General features: G+C 42.4%; 1 protein-coding gene across 1 annotated transcript; it reads left to right on the top strand.

Annotated features, from left to right (window-relative positions):
- The first annotated feature begins 156 nt into the window (after window positions 1–156).
- On the top strand, window positions 157–17,833 carry DERL1 (derlin 1). The gene is made up of 8 exons (XM_068933209.1): window positions 157–1,608; window positions 2,665–2,776; window positions 6,474–6,538; window positions 8,729–8,755; window positions 11,124–11,219; window positions 11,944–11,996; window positions 13,138–13,248; window positions 15,131–17,833. The coding sequence occupies exons 1-8, from the start codon at window positions 1,456–1,458 to the stop codon at window positions 15,267–15,269; spliced, it is 756 nt and encodes a 251-aa protein (XP_068789310.1). The 5' UTR covers window positions 157–1,455; the 3' UTR covers window positions 15,270–17,833.
- The last annotated feature ends 3,147 nt before the right edge of the window (window positions 17,834–20,980 follow it).

Here is a 20,980-nt window from a genome sequence, read left to right as displayed (position 1 = left end):
GCTGCACACATGGTACGCCCCACTCCTATGTTATCAATACAGGAAAATGGGAAGGAGACCGGGAATTCCCCCCCCCGTTCTCGGCCTTTCGGGGAATGGAACAGGCCACCTGGGCTGGGAGCCCCGGAGCCTGCCGGGAGTTGTAGTTCCCGTTGCGTGGTGGCCCCGGAGCCGGCATTGATGAGCACGGCGAGGGGAAGCACTGCTGTAGCGCGGCTGCGGCGAGGAGCTCGGGAATGGGTTATTAACAAGCTAAGCAAAAGCCAGCAACGTGTCTAAGTTAGGACTGGAGCCTGAAGTTGCGCATTCAGCCTGGCAAGGATTTCCTCCACTCAGCTGAACGCACTATTAATGTAATACTGAAACACTGCAAAAGCCTCTGCGGACAATTTCAGATATCGCAGTAACACCTCAGGGTGTTAACCTCTTGCTACCGAGGGTGGCGGGCTCGTTGTTACTTCAGCGATTTCACGGTAGCGCTCACCTTTTCTCAGATGGGGAGCAGCTGTGCTCAGAGAGCTGCAGGGTCTGGGTGGGTGCGCGCTGCCCTAACCCAAATCGGCATGACTTTTTATTAAAGACCGGGTTTTTGTACAGGAGGGGTTATAATTTTACACGTGTAGAAACTCGCTTACTAAACCGCATAAACGCACGAAGGCGAGACCCTCATATAGCTTCAGAGCTGAGGGAAAAGAGGGGTTAACCGTCAGCCAACAAAAAATACGTCCGCGTAACGCCACTGCAGTTCACGCTGTTATTAACGGCAGAACAACGCTACGTTGCTTCGTGGGTGCAGACCGCGCCCGAAGCGCTCTGAAAGCTCCCGAAGTCGGTTACGCCCTGACACGAGATACCTGCTGAAGGTTACGAACAGAAGACTGGCACGTAGTCACCTTTTTTTTTTTTTGTTTAAACGGAGCCCGCGCTTTTCAAGGCAAACGCCTGACGCGTTTTTTGCGGAACTGCCGAATATTACCCCATCTCTTTTAAAAAGAACAGCGGCTCCTCTCACGCGCTTAATCTCGGGAAAAAAAACGAAGCAGCTGAAAATCCTGAGCCCGCGCAGAGGCTGAATAAAAGCGAAACGAGAGCTGCACCGCCAGGAACGAGGACGCGTCTCCCCATTTTCCCCTGCGCCCAAACCCCGCACCGTTCCCCTCCTCCAACCTCCCTCCCCTGCCGGCGCCATTTTGTCTTGCCCCGCCCCGGGAGGAGGGACTTCCGGCTCGGCCGTTGCCTCGGCAGCCGGAGGGGGCGGGGCCGGAAGTGGCTGCGGCGGGGGCCGAATTCGGCGGCGCCACGTCTGGCGGGTGCGGGTCGCGCTCTCCACCCCTTCCTCCTCGCGTGGGGCGGCGGCGCTGTGGGCGCTGGGCGGCCAAACCCGCGCCCTCGCCTTCTCCCTCGGCGGCCTGTTCGCAGCGAGGCCCCGGCCGCAGCGGCCGAGCTGTCGGCGACATGTCGGATCTCGGGGACTGGTTCCGGAGCATCCCGCTGATCACCCGCTACTGGTTCGCCGGCTCCATCGCGGTGCCGCTCATCGGCAAGCTGGGCCTCGTCAGCCCCGTCTATCTCTTCCTCTGGCCCGACGCCTTCATCAACCGCTTCCAGGTAGGCGCCGTACTACCGCTCCCGGCGTGCCTTGCGGCGCCCGCACCGTAGAGAGCTTAGGTCCGGGGCGCGCTCGGCATTCTGGGAGTTGTAGTGCGCGGGCGGCAGGGCCGCCGCCGCCCCCCCCCCCCCCGGCCTCGGCGGCCCCTTTGGGAGGGAGCCCCGCACTGGGGCAGCCCTCATGAGCGAGCCCGTCGCTTAAGGTGTGTACAGCCTCCGAGCTGGGCTTAGCTAGTCCTCCGCAGCCCCAAGGCTCCCCACCAAGGTGACACCTGTGGTGGTGGTGCTCAGCCCTGTCAAGGGCCCTTTGACGAGCAGAAAGGAGGCAGGTGCCCTTGCAGCTTGTAGTTTGGCTTGAACCCCGTCCTGTTGCACCCCTTTCCTAGGTATTTTTTTCAAGGTTGCCCTCTTGGCTGTCACTGGTTGTGCCTGGGTGCTCTCTGGGCTCCAGGTGACTCTCCCAGCCGTGCTCACCATGTAAAGCGATCGTGTGTGTACGACCCCGTGAACAGGCAGGCACAGAACTGCCCTAAACCCGAGGTGCGTCTGGAAACGTTAAGGCAGAGCTAGCGAAGTGTATTTTACGTGCCTTTGTAGAGTTTGTGTTATTACTTAAAATTTAAAATTGTTAGGTGATTGTCAACTTCTGTGCCTGTGGTTGATGTAAATTAACACTGAAGTGCTGGAGTTTCAGACGTGCAGTGTTGTTGGATGTGTTAACAGTGCAGAGGGTGGTTGCAAACAGGACATAAACCCTCAACAGAAGAAAAAAAGATTCTAAGATTTTGCCCTTTTGGTTTGCACATGTTTAGGATCTAGGGAAAAAAAAACCTGCGTGTGATTTCTGTTGCAATCTTGGTAGCTTTGCTTATCAGGTCATAAAAAGAAAAGCCTGTAAAGGCTGCTGAAGTAGCAGAAATGGGTAGTTGGACAACGTATTTTTAATCTACTCCTTAATCTTCCACCTAATTGGTAACAAATGAAATAAGAAGACTGTGCATATTAATTTATTCTACAGTGTATAAAAGTGACCTCCTTCTCTTTTGGTCTGGACAGATCTGGCGGCCGATAACTGCAACTTTCTTCTTCCCAGTGGGACCTGGAACGGGATTTCTCTATTTGGTGAACTTATACTTCTTGTATCAATATTCGTCACGATTAGAAACAGGTATGTTCTCCATTAAGTTGCGTGCACCTGGTAAACTCTGCCCAGAATGAATAGCAACCTAGCATTGTCAGCTAGAGCTTCTGTTGGTTTGTGGAGGCAGGGACATGGCTGACTTGGATAGACTGATGAGAAAGTTAGCTCATCGGTGTGCCCGCTTACTCTGGTCAACAGGAAGCTGCTCTGAAAACTGACTGGTGCAACTGGCCCTTTCATTTGTTCATTTGGGATCTAAATGTGACACTTCTCCTGTGAATATGGCCTGGTGCTTCCAGCTGGAATTCAGGAAATGAGAATAGAAGACAACTTTATCTCTGTGCTGCTGTGTCTGATTCCTTTAACATGGAAGCATGCTAGAACATATATAACAGCAAATGTATCCCTCTTGAGAAAATAACAGTCTCAGCTTTTTTAAGGCAGGGATGCTTACCTGTCTTCATCTGTAGTTTGACTACCTGTGTTGAGAGAAATCCTGTACGGATGAAATGTACCCTTCTGTCAAGTAGAAATGTTAAAAAGTTAGGAAACTAGTTGGACTTCAATTTAGAGGAAAAAATGGGAAGCAGTAGAAAGGAGAATTATGGAGGTTATGGAGAAAAACACAGTTTATGAAAAAAGCATCATTTTCATAGTCTCAGAGGTGGTTGTTAGAAGGTAGCTTCAGAGTTGGTTTCATTGTGTTGCATGTTCCATTAATGCTAGACAAAAATTATTTCAAATGAGGTAAATAATTAAGCTAAAGTATTTACAAAGCTGAACTAAAAGCCTTTGTGAAGAAGAACTTCTGTATAGTTTTAATGGAGTCTTAGAGCTGATGGTTTAAGTGGCAACGCATAGGAAGATGGTGTTTGGGTAGGCAGAGAAGAGATCCCCAGTAAATCTATCTTCCAGGGACTACTGTAAAATCCCTTTTTTCTCATAAGAATAGTAGCAGAGAAAGGGGAAAAAAATGCAGCCATGGTGCCAGATTGGATTTAAATATCTTTTTTTCTTAGTAAGTAGTAGTTGGAGAGCTAGAAACAGTCCCTCTTTCTCTTTTGTCTTCTAAAATATTATAGACGTGCATGCAAGAGGGTATGGCAGCTATGATGTTCTACTGTGCAAAGCTATGTGTAGTAAGAGTTCCTTATATATTATAAGGCATCACTGCCCATACTAAAAAATCTAGGTGTCTGTGCTATAGCACAAGTGTCAGGAAAGACACTGGATTCTTTCGAGAATAAATTTACACTCCTGATGTGTGCACCTGGATTTTGAAATGGGGAAGTCAGCTGGTGTGTTTTTGTTTGAACCAATGCATGCCACCTTTACATATTAATGGTCATTTTTCTTGGTATAAAAAAATTTTTAATTAGGTCAGTCCTTTCCTTTCTTCAAAAAAAAGATTTGGATCCTTCTGTAGTTATTGAAGTGGGAGGTGGATAAGTTACTGTTAATGTATTTACAGGTTGGAATCAGAAGGGATCTCTCTCCCTTTGGTGAAAGTGAGGAAGCGAAAATGTCTATTTTCGGGGTTGTATGTGGCTTTTGAGCATACAGTAATGTTAAATGTTAACTTCAAATCTATGTGGGGAGGAGATTTAGCTGTAAAAATACCCATATGGCTATGTACTGTGCTTGTGGTGTTTTCCTAACGAGCTGACCTCTAGCTTCCTGAGGAAAATGAGATTGACGTGTTTTGTCTTGTTTCTGTTGAAGCACATCACAAATATCAGCAGAGAAACCAAAATGGGCATATGCAGAGTTTGCTCAGTGGCAGTATGAATGATGCGATGAGTCTGCAGCTCTTCCCCAGATGACTGAACAGTATTCTGGGCCTCACGGATGGACGTGGGGGGCTCGAGCCCACCTCATCCCTGTGCTGAACCAACTCGTTATAGCAAAGGGCTTCCGCAGCTCGGTTGTGTGTCACTTGTGAGTCTGTAGCTCAGTTTTCTCAGATGTTAAATGGAAAAATCAACTTAAAGACTTTATCTAGGAGACTATTAACAAGAACATTAGAAAAATGAGAAATGAACAAGTTGAAAGGAAAATTATTTCTTTTGCTTCCTTCATATTATGCTCTGCTGGAGTTTCTACAGAGTTAGTCAGCTTCCTCTCTTTATTTGTTGAGATTCGTTGTGTGGCAACAGTAAGGAGAAAACTCCAGTTCATGTAGTTCTCCAACTTTAAAACTTTCTAAAATGTATTTTTTGAAGTGACCCCTCCTGTTTTCCCCCTGTAACTTGTGTGGCGAAACTTAAATAGTAAAATGGCTGAAATATCAATTTTACTTTACATCGACTGAGTTATTCTAGTTGTTTTTGTAGGAGGAAAAAAAAAGTTAATACTAAGTAGGTTTTTTATATTTTGGGGGCATGTAAAATAGTTGTAGGAAACTAAATAGCGCTAACATTGAACAGTGTCCCTCTTTTCAGCTTGCTTCCTTTGACAATGGAAATCCCTAGGCATTTTGATGTTTAATTTTACGTAATTCAGCTTATTTGTGGTTTACTGTTTGTTACTGCATGTTTTGAGTGTATCTCAGTAGTATTCTTGGGCTTTCCATGCCTGTATGGGGTTATATTAGAGCTGACAGAAACTGTGCTCAGATGCCGAGGTCTGTGATAACACGCTTGTCAGAATCTGCAAGAGTGGGAGCTTATGATTTTCATGTTCACAAGGAGTGGTTGTGGGTTTTGTTTTTTAATTAAAATCTCCTTTAAAATGTTGATCCATATTCAGAACTGGAAACAAGCTTGTAAGGAGGAACGGTGCACATGTGTACATGCACAGGTATACTCTTCTGTCACGTTTGTTAACTTTTCTGGAGTCTAAAAAGAGTCACATCTCCTGTCTGACTAAATGATGCAAGAAAGAGGCAAGATGGCTAAGAAAGGACTAGTTTTCCTATGACTTCATAGTTAAACTTTGTGTCTCCGCTTCTGCTGTGAAGCTGTGTTTTCTTACTGTGTGCTTCCAACTGGTAATTCCTTAGGAAGGACTGAATCCAACTGTTAACTCTTACAAAGTTAAATCCACTTATCTCCAGAGTTAATGTTTTTTTGATTTGTTTTTTTGTATTTTTTTAATAGAGAGCTGATGTGTGCACATGCAGTGCAATAGGCTGAATGTCTTGGTTTCCAGTAGTTTTTTCCATTATACGGCTCTTTAAAATAAATTTAAAAAAAACCCACCAACAACAAAACCAAACTCATAAGCTACAGGCTATATTTCGGGTAACTATTACTATCCGAGTTTTTCCTGAAAGTCCTAAAAATAAAAAAGGTAAGGAAGATGATCCACAATATTAGCTTGCCGTATAGTGTCCCTTTTTTAGTGTTGGTCGACTTCATCAACCAGCTATACTGTTGAGTTCATTCCTACCAACATCCTTAGAAAAGATGCTCAGGATAAGCAAGGGAAAGCTCACTTGTAAGCAGTCTTAGGCAGCGTTTGTGTAGATGGAAGTCAAAAGAACTGCAACAGTTCTGTGATTGTGATATACTACGTTGTTATCCAGAATACCTGTTTGAAGAATCGAGGCAAAATAGTAAACTCCAGCTGCCTGCCAACTTAGCTGATTACTTGGGCACAGAGCAGAGTTTGCAGACCTTTATTTTAGTGGACCTTCATTATATAAATGAATTGGAAGGAGTCTTGATTTCTAAAATTTTAAGTACCTTGCAAGGGTTTTCCTAATGATTTTTCTTATTTACAGGTGCTTTTGATGGAAGACCAGCAGATTACATGTTCATGCTCCTGTTTAATTGGATTTGCATTGTTGTATCCTTCTGCTCATCAAACTTCTGGAATATTTTGGTTCTCTTATTTCTCTCTGAAATATGTTAAAAGACCAGATTTTTATCAACTGACAGATTTAAAAACGTAGCAAATGTTCACGGGTAAGTTGTCCTCTTCCTGGAAAAGTAGTGAGTGGCTTGCAGGGAGAGTCCTAATCAGTGTACTGATTAAGGTTTGTAATTTGGGGACTGGAGCTCTGCTTATATAATGCTCTGCTTGTGCTGCATGAGCTTCCGTCATGGTCACTGTATTGTCTCAACTAACCACTTGTGTGGATTGCCATATGGACTAGGAGTGCATTTAGTGTGCTTAAGCTGGCAGACCTGCAAACAGGTCAGATCTTTGCTATTCCCTGAATTGGAAATTTAAGAGACCTATCTCTTGGAGAGAGATGTCACCTGCTGGTTACAAATGAGCTAAGTCTGTGAGAGCAATGTTGCTTTTGGTGGAGTGAGCACAAACTGAAACACAGGAAATGTCACTTAAATGTTTAGAAACACCCTTCCCCCTCCCCCCCCCCAAAAAAAAAAACAAAACCCCAAACCTTCTTACTGTGAGGGTGGCTAAGCACTGGAACAGGTTGCCCAGAGAGGATGTGGAGACTCCATCCCTGGAGGTACTCAGAACCTGACTGGACACTATCCTGAGCAACTTGCTTTGGTTGACCCTGCTTTAGGCAGAAGGATTGAACTAGACAATCTCTAGAGGTCCCTTCCAGCCTCAACTCTTCTATGATTCTTTGATTTTATGGATCTCTACTGTATACTCAATTTCCTAGTGTAGATGTGCCCTCCTCGGTCTATGTTGTTCAGGCTTTAGCTAACAAATATTGTTACTTATTCTGGTTATTTGCGTAGTTTCTCATTTCAGTGTAGTTCTTGCTGCCTAATGCCAGAAAAGTCATGGAACAATAATGTTTCTGAATACTGAGTCGGGCTGGAGTTGGATAAACAATTTCTATCTAAAAGACTTGTTTTAGCTAGTGAGTGCTGAATGATCCCAGGCTTCACTACATGGTGCGTTTCTTTCTTGAACAAAACTGATTTGAGTAGTTCGCAATGGCACTTCTTTATTCTTTCTTACTGTACCCTATTAGAAAAATCATCTCTGTTCCTGTTCTATTTTTGCTGTTCCTAGCCTCCTTTGTAGCAATCTGCAGTAGCACAATATGTAGGAAAAAAGGGAGCCGTGACTGCAGCATGAACCAGATAAGCCAGAAAAGCTACTGTGTAGAAGTGCTGCTGCCTTATTGACAGACTGACTATCTCAAGTCACGTTCCACTGTATGGAGGGAATGGTGGTTGTCATTCCCGCTGATCCTGTTAAGCTATAGCAATAATTAGGAAAACAACCTAGGTTTAGTTAAGTTGTGGAGAAAACCGTCATCTTAATTCTCATCAGAGCCTGTTGAGCTGTGAGCTGTTGGAAGAATCTGATTTTGACTTGACTTTCAGACTGGTCATTTGAAAGTTTTCAGTTGCTTGTTCCATATATGGTGTAAGGAGTAACCCAGATATGTAACCCGGGAAAAAGCTTAGTGCCATTTTATACTCGTTCCTGAACTATTAAAAGCATTCTGATCATAGCGTAATTCTTCAGTAATTGTTTCTCCCCGGCATTTACGACAGCAAGCAGATCCTTCATGTTCCAAGTTAGGAAAATTCTGTTAAAAGCCTGCACCTGCATTGATACGCTTCAGTAAATTATTTATTTTCTCTGGCCCAGTTGCGATAGTAGATATTTTGTTCTGATCTGGTATGCTTTCGGTTATAAAAACAGCACTTTTGTGTTTAAAGAGACTAATGAAAGAGTCAGCTCCTGGCCTGTAACGTGATTTTCTGCAAACACTGATTGGGTTTGGGGTTAACCAGTTGCACTGCAGAGAGAGGGCCAGTGCATCTGTCAGCCCTCAGTGTAAAGACTTCAAGTGATAGCTTTGAAAGGCTACTGAAAAACTGTTGATGCACATGAGCAATGTGCATGGGTCTGTACATCCCTGAAGGCTTTTCATCTTTCCAAAGCTGAACTTGATAATTCACATGGCCATTGCTTATGCTTGAGCTGTAAAGTCAGAGGCCTTTCCATGTGTATTCAATGTGTGTATGTGTAGCTTCTTTTTGTCATTCTCATCTATCAAGTTTTATTGCATTTTCCTTAGTGATGCAATGACAGATAACTGGCTTGGCAATGGACATGCAGGTAAGTGCAGTTTTTAAAAAAATATTTTGGAACTTTGTGACTAATGACTTTCTAAACAGCGTACCTGCATAATTGCACATCATGAGTTAAGCTAGGTTGTTTTAGTTTATATCAGAATAGACTAGTTATGTGTGTACCATTAGTTTTTGACTTTCAAAGTAGTTTGTGTTAGCCTAATCTAACCTGACTCTGCCCCAAATAATGTCGGTAGGGAGTCGAGGAATGAAAATCTAGTCTTCTAGTTAGAAAGTGTTCTGCTTTTTACTAAAATGGACCCAGAGTTCCACCTAGGTACCATTTGCTCTAATGAATGCATAATAAGATCTGTGGAGGTGCATTCTTATTTTTTTAGCTAAAAATGATTCTTGGGTTCATTACTTCTCGAATTCCTCTCACAGCATTCCTTCCTTTTGCTTGCTGACGGATCTTTTTGTGAAAAATGCTGCTTGAGATTCATACCGGACATGTGAAGTGCAAAATCCTCCCAAGAATGATTAAAATAGTGATGTAAATAACCAGTTTCAATAAGGCAGTTCTTATCTGCCCAAATTCTAAGGGGAAAAGGCGGAAGCATTTATCAGATACAACAGAGTATCTAATTAGATAACTGTTTTCTTTCAGCCTGCCTCTGATGTTCTTTCTTCATCTAATTTCTGTCCCCATCACCCAAGGCCTACAGCAGTATCTCCAGTATTTTGTAGAAGATTATCTTAGCATTTATTAGATCATTTATGAGTTTCCTCTGGTAGATAAAAAAGAGTGATCATGCATCTACAGTGAGGACTGAGTGCTGTTATGGGCTGTCTGTGATTTGGCCCTTGAAACTTTATTGCTGGGGGAAGACTCCACGAAATTTTTCTGAAGAATGCTGCAATTACACATGCGTTGTTTGAATTGAGACTGAAGCACTGATTTGTGTCGTCTTTGTAAAAGGGGAATTAAAATGGTTTTAAATTTGCATTCAAAGTATGCCTTGAAAGAGGAGCAGTTGTTTGGTGTACAAATATGCTTTTTTTTTTGTTAGAAATAGGGTTTTTTTGCTCCTGTTGAGTGGCTTGTTTGCAAAGTGAGAAGATGGAGTTATCATGGACCCTTATTCCCACGTCAGATACTTTCAGAGTCTAGACATCACTTTGCTTTTCCAGAAAGCAAAAACTAGTTTAATAAAGGACTTGGAGTGCTTGTGTGAACAGCCAGACTGCTGGTGCAACTTAGGGCTTGGGGAAGGCTGCATTGACTCAGGTATGCCACCTTTAAAGTGGAACTCGTTAAATTAGGGCCACCTCTGAAGGCATGTGCTTTAACTTTGGTTCCAGTCAGCCAAACTGGGTGATGATGTTCAAGCCAGTTTATAGAAATGTTGTTAGCGCAGCGCCTCTCTTCAGTTTAGAAATCAGCAGACGGCTGAAATACTGCTTTATATTTGTTTCGCTAACAATACTTCCGTACTGTGACTGTACATAGCTGATTGGAGTGTTTGAAACGGTCTCATCTCCTGGTGCGGGACAAGGTTTAACTCGAGGCTCTATTGAGATCACTTTTGCCAAATCTAGCTGTGGTACTTTGAGCTGGTGATGCTGAAGCAGCGGTACACCTTCCCTTTGTGGTGGTAGCTTCTGAGAGAGACGCAGTGGGCAAGTAGATGCAGTAACACTTCATCTGGCGTGTTAGCTGCAGATGAGGGTGTGTTTGGGTTAGAGCCCTGGCTCATGAACGGAAACGACTGGGGCACAAATATATGCTGTGCTGCTGACTACTGTAGGTATGGTACCAAGCAGCTGGGAGCAGTAGACCTGGCTCCAGCTGCTGTTTTACTCGGTAAGAGTTGTAGCCCTTTGCTTTCACATGCTCTTGTGCTTACTTATTGGTTTATGTGCTGAGATGCCTTGTTGTGTCTCCGCTGCACTACGCTGAAGCATCGGCCCGCCTGTGTGAGGCGGAGATGCTAATCACAGAGTGAGGAGGAGAGCTAATCATATTTGGTATGATGCTCACAAAATCTGTGCTTTTTAAGTGAGTTAATAATTTGATATCTATACTAGGAAGTGAACAGCCTATGATACTTGAGGTGAGCACGTAAGCCAAAATACACAGCCTCCTGGGGCCCTGTCTTCATTAACAGAGAAGGTATTTTCCAGCACAGCAATGCAGAGTGAATGTGTTGGTGTTCTTCCTTAGCTTTCTCATGAGATTGTGAACAGATCCATGATGTTTGATGGCAAAGATTCTGGGGTAAACTTTTAAGGATTTTGGTGATGTATCGTGCTCATAGACCATTTCTAAAGCTTGTAGTTGCTACTACCTGTTTAAGTTTCTCAGGTGTTTATGAAAGCGATGGTAACTTTTCTGTTTTTTTCTAACGTTGCAGTTGCTGATGATTCCTCTCATCATGTCCGTGCTTTATGTTTGGGCCCAGCTGAACAGAGACATGATTGTATCATTTTGGTTTGGAACAAGATTTAAGGTACATCAGAAAACATTTTGGAAAAGCTTCTGCAGTTGAGATGCACGGGAAGGCGATGCTAGATGCTGTTGGAGTTAATTAGTTCTATGTAAACCAGCATTCAAAATACAAATGTTTTTTTCTTATTAAAGACAATCTATACTTTCACAAAGCTAGAGACTCCTTGAGAGGCAGTGAAGACAAATTTCTCTGTGGTCCTCCATATTGTGTCACCCAGTGTGGCCTTACTGAAAAGATGTCTTGACGTCTGAAATTTGTTGGCCTGAAAAAAAGAGGAAAAATTTTCCTGAGGAACGTTAACCGAAATAAAAGCTCAATGATGATGATAAAAATGCTGAAATTTTAAACATTTATTTACTTTGCAACCTATTCTGTTTCTGCCAGATTTTGTAGTGAAAACTCTTCTGATACTTGTTTCCAAACCTTGTCAAGTTCAAAAATATTAGGACTTTTCAGATGTAAGCTTTCTATGGAAGACAGAGTGCAGGAGACATCTGCCTACAACATTTAAATGAGTATGTTTGTCTAAAAACGTTAGTGATTGCTCAGTTTAGAGTATCCTACCTTTTAGTTAAAATCTACGTAAGTTAATATATCAGGATTTGTGTAATGTCTAAAACGCTGGTGACATAGGCATACTTACAAAACTGTAATGGAGCATATGCAGGCGTATGTCCTTCACTTGTGCTTACGAGTCCTCTATGTCCATTTAATTCTTTTTTAGGCCTGTTACCTTCCATGGGTTATTCTGGGATTCAACTACATCATTGGCGGATCGTATGTATTTACTAATATGGCCAGTTTGAAGCTATAAAGGCTTTCACAGCTATTTATCTTGTCACTAAATTTAGCAGCAATATTAAAAGAAGAGCCTTAAAGCTGTATTCATACAACTGGTAATGCTCGTTGTCATACGGTGATTATTTAATATAAAAACAATAGAGGAGAGTTGTGGATAAGCGAACTAGAGAAGGTGGGGGAGGGGATAAGAATTCGTTTATTTTTGAGTAGGTCTATGCATTAGACTTTCAGTAAAGAAAGATTTCATCCCATGCGATCAACCATTATTACTGGTTTTAGAAACAAACTCAGCTTGATTCTGACAGTATTGTTGCCTCTTTCCCTCAAAATCTTGTCCAGCACGCTATTTTCTTCTGCTTGTGAAACAGAAATACGGCAATAAAAAGCCGACAAAGTAGCTGCCGGTACTTTCTGAATCCTTTCGTCTGTCTTGCATCTTTTTGACTAAACTCTGTGATGCAGAAATCCTCCCTTTGTGTACTGTCTTCGCATTAGTGCCCCTGTATTGGTTGGGGCCTCTTGGTGCCGCTGTAACACAATTAGTAATAATAACAAGTTATGTGCTTGATTTGTAAGAGGAGATAGGAGTACAGCAATTCCAAATTCCCTTTTCTGGCTGTGCCTCCTACTGACTCATCCATCACTTGAGAAAACTACTTGCTGTTGGATACCTGCTGTTTCTATGCATGACAGAAAATACTCGAGGGCTTTCATTCAGCAGTGTTTTTGCAGAGTTGGGAACAAAACTGTTCAGTACAGCAGGAGACAGGTTGTCCAGTGGAAACAGCAGTAACTTCTCAAGTTAGGTAGACTATTATTTTAGACACTAATAGCTATATGGTCTAATGCACTGATGTAAACAAGCATTTAATTGCATTTTCAGTGCAATCTGTAGAGAAGGCTTGGAAGGGAGGGTGAAGCAGCCTGCTGATGTGTTGGCACAGAAGGTTGGCACTTCAAAAGATGTGAATGCAAAACACTGAGAGAAGGGAAATTTTCTGTTGCCCGTGGCCATGGGGATACCTATAGCAGCTGAACAGGGTTAACAGACAGAAGATGGTCATTTTTCTCTGGAAAAGAGAGCATGTGCAACAACTCTTTTTCTTTTGCCTTGCAGGGTCATCAATGAGCTGATAGGAAATCTGGTTGGACACCTGTATTTCTTCTTAATGTTTAAATATCCAATGGATTTAGGAGGAAGGAATTTTCTATCCACACCTCAGTTCTTGTAAGCTGGCTTTATTCTTTGGCTCACTGTTTATTTGGAACAATCTTCTATATAACACACACCTGTTGGGATAGGGTGTAAAATATTTTCCTAAATCAACTTACTTCAATCTACCGACTGTGCTGCATGCATAGAAAATCATACTAGATATCCTGAGTCATAAAAAACCCGGCGTTGCTTGTAAGTTGCTTAGGTGGAAGTTCCTTGTTACCACACAGTGGATGGCTTTTTGCCTACTCCTGAGACTAAGATAAAAGTCCTATTTCTGCTTGTGTGCTGAACTGTGTAGGATTGAACACTGACAATCAGCAGGCAATATCTGCCTGTTTTTTGGTGTTTTGTTTCTTAATCACGTTTTCCCCTGTAAATTATCTTTTATCTGTATTTCCATGTACTGTGTTAGCCAACAGGCTAGCAACCTGCAACAACAACAGAACAGAAGCCTGCTGTAGATCTGTTCAGTACTATAATATATATTTTGCTCTGCGGTTGATACCAGTGGCCTTGATTAAACTGCAGATCTGGGTTTCTGAAGTGCCTTTTCTTGCAATCCGTTCATTGTTTTGGCATTGAAAGATTGAGATCAAAGCTGACGATCATCTCCTCAGTTCGCCTTGTCATCATCATTTTGGGCTGTGAATGTTCTTTCTCTACTAAGCTTTAGCAACTGAATTAATCCTTTTTAATAACCTAAAGTGTTGATTATAAGATGCAAAGTTGAATTACGGTTGTACTTTCTGTACAGCTTTTAATCTGAATAGGGGAGGCTGTACACACCGGTTTTATCTTTGCAAGCCCTCCTGCTAAACCTAATTTTCCATAAAGATTAGAAGACAAAATGTTACCTTAAAATGTCTTTCAAAGTAATAACAGCTCTGAAACTACCATCAATCTTGTTGATCGTGTGCAATTCTCTTGATTCCTGTTACAGGTATTTAATTCTTTTCTGTTCCTGATTCTCACAAAAAGATCTATGGCAAACATCTCTAAAGGGATAAATTCTGTCTCTGTACTGCAGTGTTTTATTTAAAAAAAAAAAAAAGGCTCTGATGAATTACTGATACCTTTAATAGAGTAATGAACTCTTTTATAATGGATCACTTTTCTTGTATAAAGGAATTTCTGTTGTTGCTGTTTCTCTCTTCTTTCCTTGGGCCTCAGATTTTCATGGCCAAATTCAGCAAGGTATTTACGGGAGTGCAGTATGACTGTCTATGTACTGTAGAGCTCAAATGACTCTGAATTGATAGTGTCGCTTGCAAAATGCAAAAGTTGTTTTAGATCACTGCCTATTCAAATGGTAACCTAATTTGAATGGTGAGGTTTTACAGCCCTGATTTGTTCTGGCCAAGTCAATTAAACCTTGGTTTCAGTCAGGCTAGATAGTCAGGCTGAACCTGTGTTTCCCTTAGTCTCTTTGGTCCTTAGTTTCTTGGGAATCTTTACTTCAGAGAGTAGCGGGATGGCTGGATGGTGGAGCTTTGTACGTGTTAAAGAGATATGCTCAGCAGTGGCTTGATGTATTTTCTTTTTTTTGGTTTTATTACTTCTCCGGGGAAAAAGAGAGGGAATTTAGGGGAATTAAGTTGGTATCACAGTGTTTGCTCTCAACATTGAGGCTTCCTTACCGTGTATTTTTCCTCCATTTGGATTATTGTGTATGACCATATCACAGAGACTTAAGTTCCCCAGAATTCCTGTTTCTGTGACGAGGGCTTCACATTTGGAAAGAATTCTGTGAGGTACTGTTTTCAAAAGCTAATTTTATTGCCGAGTCTAGCAGCTCAAAGGAAGTGCTGGGAGAGCTAATCTGCTAGTTACACCCCAAGGTACAGCTCTTGCTCAGACTCTCTCTCTCCCTCCTCCCTGTGGCTTGCCCTAGGTACCGCTGGCTGCCCAACAGAAGAGGAGGAGTGTCAGGGTTTGGCATCCCACCTGCGAGCATGAGAAGAGCTGCAGAGGATCAACAAGGTGGTGGAAGACACAACTGGGGCCAAGGTTTCCGACTAGGTGACCAGTGAAGAACTCCTGCTCTCGAAAAACAGCAATTCTTTGGTTTTAATGGCACGTAGGACCGATTCTTCCTGGCACAGAGCGTGCTTAAGAATGAGCTCTTTGTAGTATTTTTGGATTTAACTGATTAGAAAGAATCTTTCTGGTGCAAGACAAAATAAAAACTCCAGAAGGGAAAAATGTAGATCTTGCTTCAGGTTAGCAAGTAGTATTCAATTTGATTCCGCCATTAAAAAGCCTTCTTTGTACAGTATTGTCCATCTGTAACAACAGGCATCTATTCTGGCATCCTGGCCTGTGATGTGCTGGAACAACCTAATGGTGTTCTATCTCGCCTGGTGTGTTCAAAGGTTTGTTGGCTGTGGTAAGGTAAGAATCCAGTGTGTGGCAGAGATCAAACTAACCCCTATGATTAGGAAGTTGATTTTCCCCGTAGCTGTGCTTAAGTTGCAGGGTCTTTGAAAACGTTAAGTGATATATCTGTGCTGCGTTTATAAAGCAAAGTGCAAGTGTTTAACTTCCATTATTAAGCTGTATTTTGAGAGCAGTTTTTTCCTGTTACGCAGCGTTTGTCCTATCTGCTGCAGCATGGGATGGGCAAGACTAAGGATAAGACGGCTTTCGTTTGAAATTGCCGTAACAAATATTCTCGGAATTGAAATCTCTGAATTCTTCATGTCATGTACAAGGCTTGCTCTGTTTAAACTGAGGTTGCCTGGCTTGTTTATTTTTATTTTTATTTTTTTTTTGAGATCTGTGAATTCTTGGCTTCAGGGTTTCTGTTCTGATTGCAAAACTGGATAGCACAAATACTAATTTACAACTACAAAACCTAACGTATCATTGCAGTCAGTGTGAAGGGTACTGATGGCAGCATTGTTTGTTAATCGACTCTACAACTTTCTCTTAAAAGCTTTAAGACATCAAAGAATCAAAGCTGGAAATAAACTTTTCCAGGTTCAAGATGCAACAGAACAGATTTACTAAAGGACTCTTCCACTGTTCAGTAAAAATCTACATAAACTGTCTATTACTATCTCTATTTTTTGGTTAAAACTTTTTGACGTGGAGAAGGGAATGATTCTGTATAGTATTTTCCTAATACTGGGCTCTTGTGGGCAGAGCATGGGGCTAGGAGCCAGGAAGCTGTAATGCTAGCTAGTTACTGACTCACCGTATGAACTTGAGCAAGCTTCTTGCTTATCTCAGTTTTCCCTGTTGTGAGGAGGACTCATGCATGTCTCAGAATTTGAAAATGTAGCTGTCCCCCAAGTTCCCCTAGGTGTGAGCTGCTAGTGAGAGAAGTAAGGCCTGAGCTCACGTAGATGACGACACTTAAGCTGGGAATGTAGTTGCCCTAGGCTTAACTGAGGCTTCTGATTTGGAGTGTAGTTGCCCTTTCCTCCCTTTGTAGTTGGAGGAAAAAGAGCACCACTAGGGTGAGATTCAGATCTTAGACTGAATTTTCCTCCAGCATTTGTCTGTCATTTTATTGGGTAGTTCGGCCACAGAGGGCAGTTTTGCCCCAGCACGGGTGCCTTGGGTATCTACAACTAGGTGAAGTGAATCTGGGCCCAAACGTTGTCTTACTACTGCTTTTTCTTCACTAAACCTGAGTTCTGAAGGTTTAAAAACTTGTAAAATACTACTTACCACTTAATGTGAAACTCTGAAATCAAGCAGTCAGCCTGAAAGTTTTCACCTGGCTCATCTGAAAAAGATGCATGCTCCATTTCTGTATTGCAGTTCAGTTTTGTTGATCTGGCTTATGGGCAGATGTAGAAAACCAGTAATGATCATATTGTGTGTTTAGATTGTACAGGAACGTGGAGTTAGAAATCACCTGCTGTTTTTGTCCATTCAGTGATAAGTTCTAAAGAAGATCTTGTCCCTCTATAAAATGGTAGGAGGAAAATAGGACTGCACTGTTGTAAATACTAATCTACTGTTGACTGGCAGCTGTTATTGATGCTAACTTGAAAAGTTTCAGAACTATCATTTTTATAGGAGTCATAATGCAGCTCGTCATCTTTTAGTCATGGCAATATCACTGTCTCCAAAGCATTTCTCTTTATTTTGAGTCAGAACCTAACTGTTAAGTGAAGATGCAGTAGTTTGTGACTAAACTCTGGCACGCACAGATTGCAGAACATCTTCGCACAGAAGGCCAGCATGAAGGTACGAGAGGGACGAAGCGTGGCACAAGTCATTGTCCTGGCCCTGTGCGCTGTGTTGGGTCTCACTTTGTAGTGTATCCTCCCTCTGTAAATCAAGAGGAAAGGGTTTGCAAGGGAAATAGGCTTCTGATAAGTCTCAATTTGCTTTTGAAAAACTTCAATTTATTTTGGTTTATGGAAGATCCACTTCAGAATTCCATATTACAAGTTCAGTTTGCGTGTTCCTCATTTGCCGTTTGACCTCAAGCGCTACTTGTGTGTCCTTGGGCAAACACTGACAATGGCAGTCTCTTGTTAAATGAGTACCTCCTTTCTTATTTTGTACAGATAATTTCCCTGTTTTGTAATCAATTTTTTTGTTGGCAAAGTTTTAAATTAAAGTTTTAATCACTGTTTTTTGTCTCTGTTTCACTAAATCCTATTTCAGTTTAAGAGAAGCCTTCTGATCTGCACGTCTCCAGAGAACGTCTCACAGCTATGTTGTTGCGCTACCTCCTGCTATTGATTAAAAGTACTGAAGAGAACTATCTGGGTTTTTTTTTTGGGGGGGGGGGGGGGGGGGGGCAAGGGAATCTTCTCTGAAATCTCTGATCAGTTGCAAAATTTAAAGGCATTTTCTTTGCCTCTGTTTATCAGCATGAGTTTTGACTCTCTGTCCTTCCTGAGCTATTATCCTCTTAACACCTTTCCCCCCCCCCCACCCCCGCACTTTGTGTACCTGATTGTTCCTCCTTTATTGTCCTCTAGGAGGAAATGCCTTCTGCTCACCTTCAAACTGTGTGGGATTGATAGAGATCACTTACTTTACCAGGGGTAAGCGTGGGTGTTTTGCAATATGTTCTCTCTGTCCAGCCAGGTGTATGCCAGAATTTCTCTTGAAGGTCTGTTATCTCAGGTGATTCAGACCTGCAGTGAGCGTTCTCTGAATGATTTTTCTGGTCTTCCTTCATAACCTTGTTTTTCATCTGACTTGTCCCATTTGTTACCGTAGAGGCCATGAAGAAGACCATGGTCTTGGTGCATAAGGTGCTATATGAACTTGTTGAGCTCCTTCAGCTGGGAAGGTCTTGGTCCATACTAAATTCACAAGATAAAGCAATGTGGCAAGCGTGTGCTTTTTGATTTTTGCTGAGGCTGCGTGAATGGTCAGTGGAAGAGCCAGGAACATTGAAATCAAATGTGTCTGCTTCTAAAACTCCTCGTCTTTCATTTCTATCGCTTCCTTTGTCTTGGTGCCAGCTTCTCTCTCAGTACAACTTGGTAATGTGGTATTGCAAATGCCTTATTGAGAAACTGGACCTGCTGCTTCATTTAGCTGTCATCTAATGGCTCTGTTGGGAAAAATGAGAGGCTTTAACTTTCAGAATAGCATACGGTTTGCAATACAGCATAAGATCCTTTCTGTGTTTGTGTGTCGTTGTGTACTTTGTCGGGGGAAGACTGCTTTGCTGGTTAAGATGGTGAGCTCGAGAGATGCATGCTAATTTACAGTCTCAAGGTTCTGATGTGACAGGTCACCTAATATCTGTGTACTTCTGGCTCATTCTTAAAACAAAGAGGATTCACGCTCCCTGCCCTGTGAAGGGATTAGGATGATGGCTCAGTTTGCACTTGTAGTATAGTGGGGCACTAATATAGGCGAAGATGTTCCTAGCGTTGCCATTGCATGGAGTAGTAGTAGCTTTTATTGTTTTGTGCACCTTTATGTTCTTGTTTTGCCATGATGTTAGTAAGAGTGTAACTTGAAATTCAGCATTGAGTTCTGTTGTAGTAGTTTTATTAATGAAGTTAAACGTGTGCATACTAAGCAGAAGTACTTATGTCCAAAAGATGAACCTTTTCATCTTTTCAATACTAATAAAAACCCCAGTACGTTGTCATTTTGGCAGCTTAAATTTTTAAGGTGCAGTCTTTGAGTTGTGTTTGCTGCAGCACCTAACCCTTTTATCATCTGGAGTATGATCTAGGAGGAGTGATCACAATGGCTGTGAGCAAAAGTTGCATAAAAAGAGCTGTGAGGATGTTGGCAAGACCTCTACAAAATCTTGTTGATGTTGGGGGTGGGAAGTGAGGATGAAGAAACCTTAATTCTAGTGCTTGGAGGTGGTCCCCCCTCCCCACCCTAAGGACAAAACACTTGCAAATGCCTTTAAGGCTGGAGATGGCTGTTAAGGCCAAGTTTCTCCAGAGTCCTTATTAGCAACAGTAGCCCTCCCATGATGAAGGTCACAGAAACTGGAGGCCACGTTTAAAAACAAAAACATGACAACCAGCTTCTTGCATCTGAATACTTGCCTTTATTTCTCAAAAGGAGTGCGGGTACTTAATCTCTGGATTGGCTGTGGATAAAAGGGCCATGGGTAGCTGCCTGTGTAACAGTTTGGTTGTCTCTACTGTTACCAGGGGTGTCAGTAGGCTGCCTGCAGCAATCCTTAGGCTTACCAGGCTGAGTTCGGGTCACTTTGCAGTAGCCGGTTAAATGTGGAAAGCTTCCTTGTAGTAATGGTTCCCTTTGTTTTCAAATTAGTTGATCAGTTAGCTCTAATGAACCGTGAAAGACCCTTCAACCTCCTGTCCCCCCCAACCCTCAGGTTTGGTGCTGTAAAAACTCTAGCAGGTGACTATACCAGTATTTCATTTCACCGTCATGAGAGAGGAAGAGTCTAGGAGCCTTCCCCGTGTCTTCCCTTCAGGCTACCGTGTGCGGAGTGCCCCTCCTGCTTGCTGCATTAGGCCGGAGGGGGCTATCGCAGTTGACTGCAGTTCGTACAGTGCCTTATTCACAGGAGACTCTTATTCACAGGAGAACATTTCAAGCCAGCCCCATCAAAACTATTTGAGCTTAGCTGATGCTTGGACAGTGGTGTGTGATCGTAGCCCGTCTTGCGAGGTAGAAGTACCATGACCAAGGAATGCAACTAAGGTTATGATGTTGCTTCTTTTCTCATGAAAATGCAGTGAGCCTATGGTGTTGGTGGATGCGTAAGGTAGTGAAGTCTAATAAGGTACTAATTTTTGGAACAAAAAAATAATCAGGAGGAAGGGATCTAAAGGTACTGAGAAGCTGGCAAATGACATTTTAACTAGACTTTAGAATGTAAAAAAAGATACTGGGTTGTATTCATAGACTGATCAAAGAATGTTTTTTTTTGAAGTGCTTTTTTCACAATATAGGCTCAGAAGTGACAATCTGCTTTCAGATTGCAAAGAAAAGCATCACTCATCTTTGTCTTCATTTGCTGAATCCTTAACCCCATAAAGGAGCAGAGAGGAGACTCTATTTGTTATTTATATTGTAACTGGAATAAGCAGGTAGGTCTATCGCTAGAAGGAAGCTTTGAGCTGGTGCCTTGCAACATTGTTTTCCCCATCTCTTTAAACAGACACTTATTCAGTCCAGATTGTCTGTTTATTGCTGTTACTAATTTCAGCAGTTGTGAAAAGCGAAGGGAAATGTCCATACCTTGGCAGTTGGCCTCATCTTTTTGGGGGGCTCAATCATATCGTAAGGAGTTTATTGAAACGTAACACTAATTTTGTTT

Source organism: Struthio camelus, chromosome 2 (assembly GCF_040807025.1).
Source record: "Struthio camelus isolate bStrCam1 chromosome 2, bStrCam1.hap1, whole genome shotgun sequence".
Lineage (NCBI taxonomy): Eukaryota > Metazoa > Chordata > Aves > Struthioniformes > Struthionidae > Struthio > Struthio camelus.
This window is presented reverse-complemented; position numbering and strand designations above follow the sequence as displayed.